General features: G+C 34.1%; 1 protein-coding gene across 21 annotated transcripts in view; it reads left to right on the forward strand.

Annotated features, from left to right (window-relative positions):
* Positions 1 to 16,391, forward strand: part of MLLT10 (MLLT10 histone lysine methyltransferase DOT1L cofactor) — a 198,267-nt gene that overhangs the window by 125,170 nt on the left and 56,706 nt on the right. For 17 of the 21 annotated variants that reach the window (XM_074324864.1, XM_074324863.1, XM_019755986.2 and 14 more), the window contains 4 exons: positions 786 to 1,038; positions 4,081 to 4,650; positions 12,348 to 12,392; positions 13,247 to 13,279. In XM_074324864.1, the coding sequence (XP_074180965.1) occupies positions 786 to 1,038; positions 4,081 to 4,650; positions 12,348 to 12,392; positions 13,247 to 13,279 (901 nt within the window). The remainder of the gene's footprint in view (positions 1 to 785; positions 1,039 to 4,080; positions 4,651 to 12,347; positions 12,393 to 13,246; positions 13,280 to 16,391) is intronic. The other 4 variants (XM_019755997.2, XM_074324872.1, XM_019755990.2 and 1 more) reach the window with 3 other exon arrangements.

Consider the following 16,391-nt stretch of genomic DNA (forward strand, 5'->3'; position numbering starts at 1 on the left):
GGGATGGTGGGCTGCGTCCCCTGCAACTAAAGATTGAAAATGGCGACTGGACTTGGAGCTGAGCTGTGCCCTCCACAGCTAGATTGAAGGACAACGACTTGGAGCTGATGGGCCCTGGAGAAACACACTGTTCCCCAATATTCCCCAATAAAAAAATTGAAAAAATCTTAACTGTAAAATATAACTGTTTCCTTAATACTTGAAAGAAATGATTTGTGTCTCAAAGGCTTTAATCTTTGTTTCAAAACGCAGCCTTCACCTGAATTTAAAAATTCTTGCTCTGACCTGTGCTAGATCCTTACAATGTCATGGATATATTCCTGTAATGAATTTGTAATACCTCACTTCGCTAATTGTTGCCTTACTGTGCAGTGAGCGCTAAGGCTGATTTGAATTTCATGTCTAGGAAGTAGTACATTTCTGTTGAGAAGGCTGTTGCTTGAAAAACAAGTGCCTTCAGTATTATTTACTATGTGTCACTGAGTGAATATAACTAATAATGTACTTCTACTAATTGCTGCAATTTGATGCTCAAATAGCCATACTATAAGTTATCTACCTTCTTAAAAATAGCATTTATAAGAGACTCCAAAATAATTGTTTTTAAATGAGTTGCTTAGGTGGTGGACTGACTTATTTTTATAATGGAAAACTTTCATATGTTTATCTTACAAGTCCAATAATTATTTATTATTAATGTACCATCATTTTTTATCTGTAGCCAAAATATAATCAGGTGTTTTGTTTTTTTTCCCTTTTACTTCCTTTCTCAATCAAAATGTTAGACTTATACGAGCACTAGCAGCAACTCTATATCGGGATCCTTGAAGCGCTTGGAAGATACTGCAGCACGATTTACAAATGCAAATTTCCAGGAAGTCTCTGCACACACAACCAGTGGAAAAGATGTTTCAGAGGCTAGAGGGTCAGAGGGCAAAGGCAAGAAATCTTCAGCCCACAGCTCAGGTCAAAGGGGAAGAAAGCCTGGTGGAAGAAATCCAGGAACGACTGTGTCAGCAGCTAGTCCTTTCCAGCAAGGTATTAATTATGATGTTTTAGTTAAAATACTTGTTCTTATGATAATCAATAGTAGTTAAGTTTTGTAAACTAATTTATTTTTTACTTATAGCTAATGAATCATTGGAGATTATTTTATGATTGGTTATTGTAGTAAGATTACTTCAAAGATTAGTGTTTGTTGTTAAAATGTTTCTGGGACCTTTGCTTTCTTTTTTTGTTATGACCTGTGCTTCCAAAGTTGAACTGTAATTTTAATGTTGAAATAGATGTGGAATAAAGTTTAAGTTTGGGGAGAAAAATAAAAGCTGCAGTTTTCCTTTTTGCTCTATAGAACAGTCATTCTTTTTTACAAATTCTTTTTATTTATCTTTCCTAATTAAACAGTAAAACAATTAAGATATTTATAGTAAGTAAACAAGTACTGGATAACTTTTAGTGGCTCTAAATTGTTCTCAGTAAATAGTAGTTGTTGATTATTAATGCATTTATTATAAAGCTTGAAGTTTAAAGCAGAATTTTTGCTCAGCCTACATATCTTTTGGTAAGGCTGCTATATTTATAGGATGCCTAGTTAATTTTGAATTTCAGTTAAATAACTATTTTTTCAGTAGAAATATGCCCCATGCATTTATATGGGACATGCTTATACTGGAAAATAATTTGTTCTATAACTGAAATTTAAAATTAACTGGGCATTCTGTGTTCTGCATGGTAGTCCTCTTTTATGGAGAACAGAATAACTCAGCTAAACTTTAGGGTATGTTACCCCTATGTTCTAGATTTTCACTTTGTGTAATTTTTAAAATGAATATAAATATTTTGAGAAATATAAATGTTAAAACTGATTGCGATAAATACGTTAGTAAAGTATACAATAAATGCCGCCCCCCCCCCTTTTTTACCCAGGAGTAAATGAGGGGAAAAATTGGTCTTTTTCTTTACTCTGTTGCATCTTTTACTACTAATAAAAATTGTATCCAAAATCTCCCAGGATATATAATTTGAATATGTAGAAAGATTGCTTGGTCTGCTGACTCTTAATTGCAAACTGTATTTGTGAATTTTAAACTAATAGCTATTTTGGGCTTCAAATCTTTAAGTCCTAGGTTTGTTTATTTATTTATTTATTTTGCCTTATAATACAAAAAATTAGACAAATAGAAAAAAATAAAATGCCAAATTTGTTGTTTTATTTTAATGAGGTTACTATATGTTTTTATTTTTATGGAAAATGGATAGTAAAACCTTAATTTTTGATGTAACTTCATTCACATTTTCAATGTGGTATTAGCAGAATTCAGTCATCTCTTCTCTAAAATTAAGACCTTATTTTCCACTGTTAAAATTGCATTTTTGAGTTTTTAATCTATCTGAAGTGTACTAATCCATTTAGAAAAGAACTCTTCCATTTTCTTAAGTTTCATAACATTGAAGAGTATTTTCTGGCCACTGTTAAGACATGGTAGAGAATGTTATTTTTTTATATCTGTGGTGTAATAGTCTATAAAAGTTTTAAAAGTTGAATATAAAGATAGGATATTTAAAATAACTTTTTATTGCAGGTAGTATGTGAATTTTAGGAAATATACATTTAAAGTATTGTGTATGCTAAATGTTTTTAAAGTACTTGCTAGACTGTGGTGAGTTTTTAACACCAGCTGTAAAAACAAAAAATGTGTAGAAAAAAAGACAGATGGTGACAGATCAGAATGGATAATAAAGAACTTCTTTATAGCTGCTAATTAAGTGGCAAATTGCAGTTATCCTTAAATGATTGACGTAATATAAATAGCTTCTTAATATGTACGGTTTTCTATATAGACATAGCCTAAAAATGCTTACATCAGTACAAATACTTTTATAATTAAATAAAACATATATGGTCTTGAAAGAGTTAAATTTTAAAACTTTTAAGATTCTTTTTTTAATAAGCTATTTCAGAAGAGTTTAAAATTTAAAAATCAAACCTTGAGACTTTAGTTAAAAAGAAATTCATGTGTGAGGAAAAATACCTTGTAGGTATTTAGGCAGATTTATGTGTGATTGCTTATGAATGTGCTCTGCAATAAAATTTAACACTTAGCTTGAAATTTGCTTTCTGCTGCAATAAAACATTTTATTTTGAGATTTTGTTTCCAAATAACATTGGTTACAATATGATATAGTTTAGTTTTATGAAACATAATAGATGTGTGGTCACAAGATGTCTAAATACTTCATTTGGCAAGCATGAGGAGAGGGTTCATAATGACGTAATAGTGTACTAACATTCTTTACCTAAAAAATATGGAAAGATAAGCAGTTGTGAAGGAGATTCATGAGTGGAACCTCCTGTGATTTTACTCTCATGAAAACAATAGAATGTTAGTGGCTGGTTTCTTTCTTTATGCAGCTTCATGGGAAGTGGACTGGAAGAATGTAAGGTTACATAGATTAGGTTCCATGTGATCATTATTATTTGGTTAAATCCGTATTTTGGTGGGGTCGCTTTAACTGAATAACAACATTCACTAACATTATCTTGAAGTTAAAACTCAGAACTTACAACCTAAGCAACATCTTTTGGTTCTCATTGTATGTTGGGAACATTTATAATCATATCTTCAGTAATTGAAAAAGAGGAAGTTCCCCCAGCCATTCAGAGTCCAACTGTAGTCTTGTCCAAGTCTCCTTGAGACTTGGCTCTTCTTCAGTCCTTCCTCAGGCATACACAGAGTATTTGGGGGAGAATTGAGGAATGCGGCCATGGTAAAAGGTAGGTTAAATAAAACACATCTCATATCTTGGTAATTGTGTAAGTAATAGTTTGCAATTCAATTTAATAACTATAAAATGACAAGTATTTTTTAAAGATGATTTTATAGATAAACTTGATTTCAGTTAATAACCTTTTTAGAAATCTAGCTTTGTTACATAGTGATGTCCTAAGTTTTATAGTTAGCTTTTTTCACCCTCTCTTTTTGATGATTGTATCATTTCTACTTCTCATGGGAACTTTTGCATCCAATTTTTTCTTTTCCTATCCCCCCCCCCCCTTTTTTTTCTTTTTTTTTACTACAGGCAGTTTTTCAGGAACTCCAGGCAGTGTAAAATCATCTTCGGGAAGTTCAGTACAGTCTCCCCAGGATTTCTTGAGCTTTACAGACTCAGATCTACGTAATGACAGTTATACTCACTCCCAACAGTCATCATCAACCAAAGATGTACATAAAGGAGAGTCTGGAAGCCAGGAAGGGGGGGTAAATAGTTTTAGTTCCATAATTGGTCTCCCTTCGACCTCAGCTGTTATTTCACAGCCTAAAAACTTTGAAAATTCACCTGGAGATTTGGGTAATTCCAGCCTTCCTACAGCAGGATATAAGCGGGCTCAAACTTCTGGCATAGAAGAAGAAACTGTAAAGGAAAAGAAAAGAAAAGGAAATAAACAAAGTAAGCATGGGCCTGGTAGACCCAAAGGAAACAAAAATCAAGAGAATGTTTCTCATCTCTCAGTTTCTTCTGCTTCACCAACATCATCTGTAGCATCAGCTGCAGGAAGTATAACAAGCTCTAGTCTTCAGAAATCTCCTACATTGCTCAGGAACGGAAGTTTACAAAGTCTTAGTGTTGGCTCATCTCCAGTTGGTTCAGGTAGGGATTTGCCCATTGTATTTCTCCCTCATTTCCACCTCCATCATCCCCCAAATTAAATTCATATTAAACTATTGTGATAATACTTGAGTGACATTGGGTTATCTTAATGAACAAAGTATGTTATGATCTTAAAAAGACAGTTTCATGTTTGGCACTAATCTGATGTTACTTAACTAAACACAGACTAAATAGTTTATTGATCATTTTTTATGAAACACCTAGAATTAATTTCCCATTTTTGTTTTGCTTCACTTGCACAGTATTTTAAAAACCAACTCAGAATTCACATGTAAGGTGTGAAAGGTTTTGCACTGTTTTTTTTAATTGGTATTTGCTTTTGAGTTTCCTTTCTCTAAATTTCAGTTAGTCTTCATTTTCTCAACAATTCCTCACAGAAATTTTATTTGAATTACTCCTGAAATATTTGTGAATCAGTGATTAATAATTTAAATTTATGGATTTTTAACAATCACATTTTAGGAGATAATCTGAAATGATTTATATTCTTTTTTGTTTTCAATTATGTTTAACAATTTTTTTACCATTATCTTTATTACAATATGAATGACTTTATGTTGTTATACCATTGGGATGCTTCTTTAACCTGCACTTTATATTATGAATAGTATTTTCAATTTTTCAAAAACTTTCAGTTGCATGTTTTTCGACAGAAGCATAACAGTTTAGATGTTAGTTAAATGTCTACATTTATATTTTAAATTGCATCTTGAGTTTAAGGTAAATTATTTTAAATAAGTGTTGATTGTAAACCTCACCCTTTTTTTGATTTTACATTTCTGATTATAGGAATAAGGAGATTTTGGCTAAAATAAACTATTATGGATTTTATCAGTTCTATTAGCTGGTAGAGAGGATAGGTAGGAAAATGGTATGGAAAAATAATAAATACAATTTAATGAAGAATGTTTATGTATATTTTATAAATATAGAACTTTGAGTTGTTTTATAGTTTTGCAGGTAATAATTCCAGTAAGTAAACAAAAGAAAGACCATGCTAAGGGAGAAAAGAGCATGTTAAAAGGTCAGGTGTGAAAAATAGAAGCTGTAACTACCATTTGTTTTGTGACAGGGTCTATTAAGTGCTTTATAATTATTATCTTGTTTAATCTTCACAACAGTTTTATGAAGTAAAAACTATTAATGTCTCTATTTTGCAGCTGATAAAACTGAGGTTTAGACAGGCAAAATAAGTTGCCTAAGATCACACACCAGGGATTTCTTTGTTTCTCATAACTAGCTTCAGAGCTTGTGGTGAACCTAAGTTTTTTTTGAGAAGTGAGTGGAAATTGAGGACGGATTGTTTCATTAGTAGCTTTAAGGATGGTTCTAGAGCAGGATTTCTCCATCTTGGCGCTATTGCCGTCTTGGTCAGGATAATTCTGTATTGTGCAATGCTGTCTTGTGCATTGCAGGATGTTTATCAGGATCCCTAGGCTCTACCCTCTAGATGCCAGTAGCACCCAAGGTCCCCCACCCACCAATCAAAAAATCTCCCCTCCAGGGGATGCAGAACAAAAATCTCCCTTGGTTGAGAACCACTGTTTTTGAGGGGAAAAGTGTAAATTGTGTTGAGAAGTTCATTGAAGAGGTTTTAAATATATTGCACATTTGAATATATATTTTATTGATATGTTTCCTTTGAGACCAGAACGGCTTAGTAATTAATTAGCCTTAGTCCATAGTCACAAATAGTAAATTTAGATAAATTTACTCAGAAAAAAATTGAGTTCATATTCATTTTTAGCAAGAGGTACAATAATCAGATGAGTAACTTACTGAGAAAATTAAGCCTAAATTTACTTTTGTAAAGAGATCCTCACTGATTTCCTATGCATAGAAGCATAGCCTGTCATTACTAATTTCAGAAATTACATTTAGATGCCATTTAAAACAGATATCCTCAAATTAATGGAATTAAAATAATTGATTTACATCCCTGAAAAGATTTTCCCACCTGTTACAGATCTTAGGCATGGGAAATAGTGTTCTTTACACAATGATTGCTTTCAGAGAGTAATGTTTGTGGTACATCTAAGGCAGAAAAATAGGAATTTGTATCCCTTTTACCTTACCATTAGGTAAACAAATTTAGGGAGAAATTCCCATAAATATTATTATGTCATAAAAATAAATGACTTAAATTTAGACTTGTCAGGATTTTTTTTCCTTTGCTTGAAAAACAAACTTAACTTTTTTCTTCAGTGTGTATATATGTCTTGTTAAAGTTAAAGCGATAATATGGCCGGCCCGGTGGCTCAGGCGGTTAGAGCTCCATGCTCCTAACTCCGAAGGCTGCCGGTTCGATTCCCACATGGGCCAGTGGGCTCTCAACCACAAGGTTGCCAGTTCAATTCCTCGAGTCCTGCAAGGGATGGTGGGCTCCACCCCCTGCAACTAAGATTGAACACGGCACCTTGAGCTGAGCTGCCACTGAGCTCCCTGGTGACTCGGTTGGAGTGCGTCCTCTCAACCACAGGGTTGCCAGTTCGATTCCTCGATTCCCGCAAGGGATGGTGGGCTGTGCCCCCTGCAACTAGCAACGGCAACTGGACCTGGAACTGAGCTGCGCCCTCCACAACTAAGACTAAAAGGTCAACAACTTGAAGCTGAATGGCACCCTCCACAACTAAGATTGAAAGGACAACAACTTGACTTGGAAAAAAGTCCTGGAAGTACACACTGTTCCCCTTCCCCAATTAAAAAAAAATAAAAATCTAAAAAAAAAAAGTTAAAGCGATAATAATGGGATAAGATTAGTTACTTAAAACTATTCGAGATAATATGTTCTTTAATTTTGCACGTTTTAATAAAAGTTTTTAGCATTAGATCAGAGTACTCTTCTTGATAAAAGTACTAGAAAGTCTACTGAGAAGAAGCTGGCTAAATGCTGTGAATATTTAGAAACTATGCCTTCTTAGCATAAGGTAAGACATGCTAGCTACTATTGAAACTTAGTATGTGCCACACAGTGTTAAGCATTTGACAAGCATCAAGTATCATTACTCATATAGAAGAAGAAACTGAAACAGAATTCTGCCAGCTCTTAAGTCATGGAGCTATACATTTTCCTTGGTTTCAGAGACAATTATAAGATTCAAGTGATGTTTGCTAATGAGGATCTAAAACCACGCTAGTATGTCAGACATACGTTAAGGAACAGAATCAACAGGAGAATTTGAGTCAATAATTTAGTATCTCTTAGTATAAAAATATTAATTTTTCCTTTGGACTAATTTTAGATTGAGAAATCATTCAGTAATTATAAAAGCAGGAAACTTTCTTCCCATATAAATAAATAGAAAGGAGAAAATGTATACTGTGTACTACAAGTCCAGCCACCGTTTTCAATCTTTAGTTGCAGAGGGTGCAGCTCACTGGCCCATGTGGGAATCGAACCGGCAACCCTGTTGTTCAGAGCTTGTGTTCTAACCAACTGAGCCATCCAGCTGCCCCCAAGAATTGTTTTTAATGATGCCCTTTTAAAAAGATTCATTTGCTTTAATGACACGATAATTTCATAATGATGAAGGTGACCTTTGTAAGCACCTGTTGGCTGTGATGTTAGACTGTCACATGCACTGTAATCCTACCGTGTTTCCCCGAAAATAATACCTAGCCGGACAATCAGCTCTAATGCGTCTTTTGGAGCAAAAATTAATATAAGACCTGGTATTATTTTACTACAATATATTTTACTATAATATATAATATAATATAATACCGGTCTTATATTAATTTTTGCCCCAAAAGAAGCATTAGAGCTGATTGTCCGGCTAGGTCTTATTTTTGGGGAAACACTGTAGCTCCATGAAGTTAGGGGATGTGTTTGTTATGCTCGCCACTGTCTGCTCACTGCCAGCACAGTGCTTTGAACATAGTAAATGTGAAGCATCTTTTGAAAAAATGAATGAATGCTGCTAGTAATCACTGAGAACATATCATGTGGTTAGTAGTATCCAGTGTGATTTTGTACTTGCCTTCCAGGTGTTTATAACCAGGTTCTAAGTGCAATTATTTATTTGTAAAGCTTTCCGTGTAGTATTACAGGCCAGTTTAAGATGTGTAATTAAGTTGGAGAAGATGGAATTTGAGTTGTACTTTGGAGTAGGCAGGAAAGAAGGCCAACAATATTATCAGAAAAGAAAGTAAAGGTGTATTTGGAAAATAAACCTAATAGAAACAAGAAGCTTGTGTTTGTGGGATAGTTGGAGGTAATGTTGACTAAATAGGGCAGGATGGGTTTATGGCGAGGTGAATGCCAGGCTGAAGAAGTCAGCTTTATAGGCCAGTGGTCTTGAATAAACATCCTTGACTTAATTCTGGCAACTTACTATTAAAATAATTTTATAATGGAAAAAAAATATTGCTTCTGTTAGCTTATAATAATGGTAATATATTTGAGAGCACCTAACTGTTTCTAAAGAGCTCTTTACTATCTCATTTGATCCTTGGAACAACTTTGTGAAATAGGCAAGACAGCAACGTACTGTTTTTGTTGCTGTTATTTCTCCTGTTTTACCACAAGTAGGATGTAAAGCAGAAGTAGAAATTAAGTTCTTAGGATGTAATTCTCTTAAAATTGTTAATTAGAAACATCAATGTAACAGTAATCAGAATTCTCTCAGATATGTAATCAAGTGTATGTAGCAAGATATTAATCAGAATAGAAACCCAGAAAAACACTCGTAAACTCCTTGTCTGATCAAGGGTTTGGAATGTAAGATTTTTATTGTAATAAATTGAGGGACATCCAGATAAATAACCTACTGTTTTACAGTGACTTATACAAAATGGAAAACTAATGTTTTGTTTTAAGTGACTACTAAATCATGTAAGTTTTGGTTTATAGATTATGTTAAGCTTTTGATTGAATTTTTTCCTACATAAATTCTTTTGAGACCTTAACAAGTAGATACATCCAGTCTTTTGAGACACTGAAAATTAATACAGCATTTGAAAAAATTATTTAAAAAAAGAAAATTAGTACAACACTTAAAAGAGTTGATATGCTGTGTTTGTCCTTTTCTTTTTCCTGTTTATCTCAATCACATTATGAGAGTTTATGACTTATTAAGGTGAAAGTTAACATTTATTGGGGTAACATTGGTTAATAACTTTACATAAATTTCAGGTGTGCAACTTTATAATACAGCATCTGTATATTCCATTGTATGCTCACCCCCAAAGAAAGTTAAGATTTTTTTTTTCTTCACAAAAGTCAATATCTTGTTATTTCCTGAGAAAAATCTGGTTAAAAAAAAAAGGAAAAATCTGGTATTCATTAAATGATAAGAAGTTGATGTCTTACCATTCATTAACTTTTTTTCTCTGGGCGTACTATGTCTTTCAAAGTATACGGTTCTCTGTTTTTAAAAATCGTAGTCCCTAGTTCTTCAATATAATGCCATATCTTTCTAAGTTAAGATACTTGAAATATTTCAGTGACGGAATTTTTTAATGGTGATAAATGCTACAAAAGGAGATTCTGGAAAGGCACCCCTTTGGTTGTGATCCTAAGTACTTTTAAAGTCGTAAAGATTTCACGGAGACGAGTTATTAATACAAACAGATCACTTCAAGAAAAGTTTGTTGTCGCTTCTGCTGAAATATGAAGGTTATGAATGTTTAACTGGAGCCCGTTTAACTATGAAAGGGTTCTTGTTAACTATATATCTATTTATGTCATATCTACTTAGGTTGGTAAAATGAAACTGAGAAATCTTTCCCTGGAATAGGCTGATTTCTGTAAACAAATATGGGAATCACAAAGATACAAGTATTAATCTAATAAACTCACAAGAGTAGAGTTGCTAATACAGTCTTTAGACCAAGGAGTATATACAGTTATTGAGCATAATTCAAACTTAATGACTCAGATTCATGATTTTATATACATCGATTATATTGGGTCATAAATGGAAATTGTGTAGGATATTGGATACTGCTAAGAACAGGATATACCTATAAATTTGCTTCTTTGGAAAATTCTCTGATTTTGTTTTGGTCTTTGCTGGTTGAAAATTTGGGCCTATACCATGGCTGTCTTTCTACAAAAGTACTAAATCGAAGGCCAGAATAGCCATACTCAAGTTTTTTCCCCATTGAGAAAGTTCTCTGGCTACTATGAGTGTTCTTTGATTATTTTCCAGCACCATTCCAGTTACCATTTCTCTGTAATGTACCATGTTAGTCACTTCAGTAGCCCTCACTGCCTTTTCAAATCTCACTTGTATTGGATTTGTTAACAAAGCATTAAGGTGGCAAATTCTCTCACCATGTCTCATTTTCGAATGTCATCTTGAAAGAACTGATACAAGCTGGTATAAATGTTTGATTTTTTTAACAGCATCAAATATAAAGTTTTTTAACATTATAATCATTAAAATTGAGCAGTGGCTTGCTCAACCATGCTTTGTCTTTCTAATTATTTCAAGTTATTTAGAGTGGCCCGTGATTAGACTTGACTTCTAAGGTACATATGTAGATACACGTGTGAGTGATGGTTGCCTGGAAGGCTCTGTTGTACACATGGTTCCTAAGGTAGAATTTCTAGGCGGGAATTCCCAGGGGAATTTCTTTTTCTTCCTCCACTTTTCCGTTCACGAATCCCAAGAAAAGTTGATCGGGAAAATCGGCTCCTTGAACCCAGGTGTTTGGTAGTATTAGCTGTCACTTTGTGGAAACGATTCATCGTGGAGAACAGAAAATAATTTGTATCTCGGGATTCGGGAACAGGAAAGTGAAAAAAATTCCTGAGAACGGGTGGGAATTCCCACCCGGAAACCCTATCCTAGAGGTTACACTTTTGGTTTAGTAATATCCAGAGAATTCCCAAATAGCATTCCTTTAAAAGAACTTGGCCAACAGTGTTAGAATACCAGTTTCCAAGATTAACAGGCCAGGTCCTTTGAGTCCCAGTGGCCCTAGTCCTGGTTTTATCAACTGTTTTTGCCTTTGCAACGTCATATAGAAATTTATTTTCCATTTTCTGAGCAGTTTGCTTTTAGTAGTGTTTTATTGCCTCAGGTCACCCTCTGCTTGTCCTTATTTGGGTGGAGTAAAAGAACAAGAGTGATGGCTTATTCATTCATTATCGTCATCAAAAATGAAAGGTTATAAGAAGTAAGTGCAGTGTAGTTTAATGAGTTTTAAACTGTTGTATAAGTCATAATGGATTTCTGCTCAGATATAAACTAAATAATTTTCGTACTTAAATTGTAATTTCTAATTGACCACAGCATTCAAATGTTTTTGATATACTGTTGACATCTAAAAATTACATGAAACACATTAGTTTCTCATGTTGCCTATCTATAGTATCTCTCTTAGTAGTGAATCCATTTTATTCCTAGACATTTGTTTTATATATTCATTTGTAAGATGTTAATGTCTTTTTCTCATTCTGTGCATGTATACGTGTGCATGCGTGCGCACATGTACACACACACACACACACAACCCCATTAAGATTTGTGAGAATTCTATCATGTTTTGTCCTCCTACTCCTCACATCCCAATTACTGGCTTATAATTTCTGTTCCCCCAGTTCTGTTTGTCCTTCTCAACTGCACTTTTAGGTAAATGTTTTCCTGTTTTTCTGGCCTGTTTTCTTTTTCTGCTCTTGAGGCATTGGCAACCTGTTTGCTGATTTCCTTTCTCCTCCCTCCCAACAGAAATTTCCATGCAGTATCGGAATGATGGAGCTTGTCCAACAACTAGTAAGTTGTCGAACTGGGTTGGTACCCAGGCTTTTTGATTCCTACTCTAGTGTTTTTTCTAGTTCATTATGCACCTTGGAACCTCTAAATTTTAATGTATCAAAATGCAGTTTGTTTTCAATTGAATAGATTTCTTTCTCCTACAGAGATACCTTATTTAAGTTGCTGCTTTGCCCTGTGTTCAGGAGCCATATTACACTCAAATTGTGAACAAATTTTAATTATTGTTTAATAATGGTGCTTCCATTGCAGAATTGTGACTTCTGTTCCCCAATGAAGTAATATTTTCAGTATTTTGGTTTCCACTAATTGTAATGTTAATATAATTTTTCAATATTTATATATTGGCATCAGATAGCTTTCTTGCTTAGACTGCTACATATGTTGAGACTATTACACTGAATTCTAGGAAATAATACTGTTTGATCCGGTTAGATGATAAAATGAGGTTTCTCTTTATAATAAATTTTGTGGAGTGTGACCAAAGGTGGATTTACCTATAGAATTGCATCCTATACTCATTTTTTACAAGAAAGACATTACATAGTTAGACTTCTAAGTGTCTTTTTAAAAGTGATTTTTACATATATTTATTGCTAAGGAAATTTGTCATCATTATGATGATATATCTAACATTTAAAGTTAGTAGGTAATATATTGACAAATGAAACACAATATTTAGAAATTTATAACATGTAAAAAATGAGCCAAGCTTGCAGTTTTAATGATTCAAGCAATGATACATGATAGACTTACTGAGACTTTTATTATATTGATTCAGTCTGTGCCTATGTATTTCTTTTGTGTGTTTGAGAATGATCTTAACCTGAAGTCCTTTTTTCCTTACTTAAAAGCTTTCTCAGAGTTGCTGAATGCAATACATAATGGTAAGTTTTATTAGAATCTTCTCTGGTGGTTCATTTATCACAAAGGTTGCCTTTTATACAGAATTCTGATTGAAAGCTTGCATGTTCTATTGACGAGATGAAATCCAGCTTTGCAGTGAGTCAATTGTTCAGCACCTTAGTGAAAACTTTTTGTAGACTGCCTATAGAAGAATAATAGGTCAATATATTTCATCAGTTTGGCTTTTATTGTCTCTCTGTAAGGCAAAATGACAATAGTGTTTTTCTAACTTTATGAAAGTCTTTTTAATTTTTGCAAATAGTTTTTGTAATTCTTTTGAGCTCTCTTTCCAGCGCAGTTAGTAATTGGTACCTACATCAGGAATTTGCTGCTTCTTCCTCAACTTGGAATGTGAATTTGAGTTTTAGGATTTTAAATTAATGTATAGAATACTTTTATTATTTTACCCCTGTGTCCTATATAGTGAATAAAAGGAAGATAGCCTTTTAAATTATGTCTAATTTGGGACTAGGTTTTCTTAAAGGAGAGTTGCATCTTCTGTAGGGTTAGGTTTTAAAATAAGGATATAAGGCAAATGCTACTATCATTTTTCACTTATGTAATTATAATGAAAGTCATTTTTGCAAAAATATTTGAGAGTTTCTTCAGTTTCCAAGAATTTTCCTTAATCCTTTGTTGTTCCAAAAAACTTTTTTGAATCTTGTGTCATCTTTATTGATTTTCTTTTTCAGTTTTTTTTTTTTTTTTTTTTTTTTTGAACAGTGTGTTTCCCCAGGGCCCATCAGCTCCAAGTCGTTGTGCTTCAATCTAGTTGTGGAGGCTGCAGCCCAGTTCTAAGTTTAGTCCCTGTTTTCAATCTTTAGTTGCAAGGGGCGCAGCCCACCATCCCATGGGACAGTTGAACTGGCAGCCTTGTTGAGAGCTCCAGCTCAAACCAACTGAGCCATCCGGCCATCCCTCCGGAAGCTCAGCAGCAGCTTGTTGTCTGCAATCTAGTTGTGGAAGGCGCAGCTCAGTGGCCCATGTGGGAATCGAACCGGCAACCCTGTTGTTCAGAGCTCGTGTTCTAACTGAGCCATCTGGCCCCCTTTTTTCAGTTTTTATCTCACATGACTCTTATTTGTTTGGCTGTTTATATGATTCCAAGCAGTTTTCCAGTACATTTTCATTACCTTTATAAAATTTTGCATATTTTGCTAACGTAGGTTAATTTGCATGCAGTCATTTGGCATTGTGTTTGTATTATGTCAGGGGTTTGCAACAGCCAGCAAAATAATAATGGCATGATGTGCTGGTATAGACACTCATGTTGACTTGATGGTGGGGGTGGTTGGGACATGATCTATTATAAGTGATCGTTTTATTAATGAGGACATTTGTTATTATAACTCTTGCTTCCCTATGTAACCTGGAACTGCAGTCTTAGATAATGAATACTCCAGATAACAAGGAACTCTTGAACATTGGGTATTTAGAGGAAAAGGGATTGGAAGCATGCTTGAGAATAAACTAAACATGTTACCCTTTCTTTGGTAGGGAAGTATAAAAAGTGAAGAGGTTTAACCTCTTTTTCATTTTGCATAGGTAAATTTAGACTTGCTCTTTTATTTTGGAATATTAGAATTTAGAGGCATGCTGGAAGTTTGAAAAGAGTATAGTTGGAGTAAAAAGAAAATAGATACATGGGAAGCAATTGTGAATGAACTGCCACATAAATCTTTTGCCATTATTAACTGACAAAGTATTGGGTTGGGTTCATTTAATTAAGACACTTATGTTTCTCTGTATGGGTGAGTGAAATTAATGTCATGGGATTAAAGCAATGAACACCGGTTTTCTTTAAAGTTTTCAGTTTTATAAAATTCTATTTGAGAGAGCTTTCTAATAGTGTAGTCAGATACTTGTATATTCTTAGTCACATAGAGAAACAAAATAAGTAATGAACTTATATTTTTCCTTTTGTTTTCCTTCTTTTATAACTGGAGGCTTTTACCTTTTGACCTCCTTCACCCATTTTGCTCTCCCTCACGGCCCTCCCCCCTCCCCCCTCCCCTTAGCCCCTTCCACCCTCCCCCACTTCCCTCAGGTAACCACCAATTTGTTCTCTATATCCATGAGATGAGCCTGAGGTTTTTTTTTGTTTTTGTTTTTAAGTGAGAGCATGCAGTATATAATTTTTTCTGTCTATTTGTTATAGCATTAAGCCCACAAGAATCACCCATGTTGTCTCAGATGGCAAGATTTAATTCTTTTATGGCTGAACAATATTCGTGTGTGTGTGTGTGTGTGTGTGTGTGTGTGTGTGTGTGTGTATTTATCTATGTATCCATCGATGGAGCTTTAGGTTGTTTCTATGTCTTGGCTATTATAAATAATGCTGTAGTGAACACGGAAGTGGATATACAAGTACAATCGTCCCTCGGTATCCACAGGGGATTGGGTCTAGGACCCCCTGTGGATACCAAAATCCTTGGATGCTCAAGTCCCTTGTATAGTATAGTGTAGTATTTGCACATAGCCTACAGACATCTCCTATATGTTAAATCATCTTTAGATTACTTACAATACCTAATACAATGTAAATGATATGTAAATAGTTATATTGTTTAGGGAATAATGAATGACAAGACAAAAAGTCTGTACATGTTTAAGTCTGTAACGTTCCCCTCCCTCCCAATATTTTCAATCTGTAGTTGGTTGAATTTGCAGGTGTGAAACCAATGGATATGGTGGGTTGACTGTATCTTGTTGAATTAGTGTTTTTATTTATTTTTGGATGAATACCCAGAAGTGGAATTGCTGGCCCATATGGTAGTTCCATTTTTAATTTTTTGAGGAACCTCCCAACTTTTTCATAGTGATTGCCTCAATTTACATTTCCACCAATGGGGTGCACCAGGGGTTCCCTTTTCTCCACATCCTTGCCAACACTTGTTATTTCTTGTCTTTCTGATGATGGTCATTCTAACAGATGTGAGATGATTATCTTATTGTGATTTTGATTGGCATTTATTTCCTTGATGATTAGTGATGTTGAGCATCTTTTTTTTTTTTTTTTTAAATTTTTATTGGGGAATATTGGGGAACTGTGTGTTTTTCCAGGACCCATCAGCTCCAAGTCAAGTCATTATT

The sequence above is a fragment of the Rhinolophus sinicus genome, linkage group LG02, assembly GCF_036562045.2.
Source record: "Rhinolophus sinicus isolate RSC01 linkage group LG02, ASM3656204v1, whole genome shotgun sequence".
In the NCBI taxonomy this organism is placed as follows: Eukaryota; Metazoa; Chordata; class Mammalia; order Chiroptera; family Rhinolophidae; genus Rhinolophus; species Rhinolophus sinicus.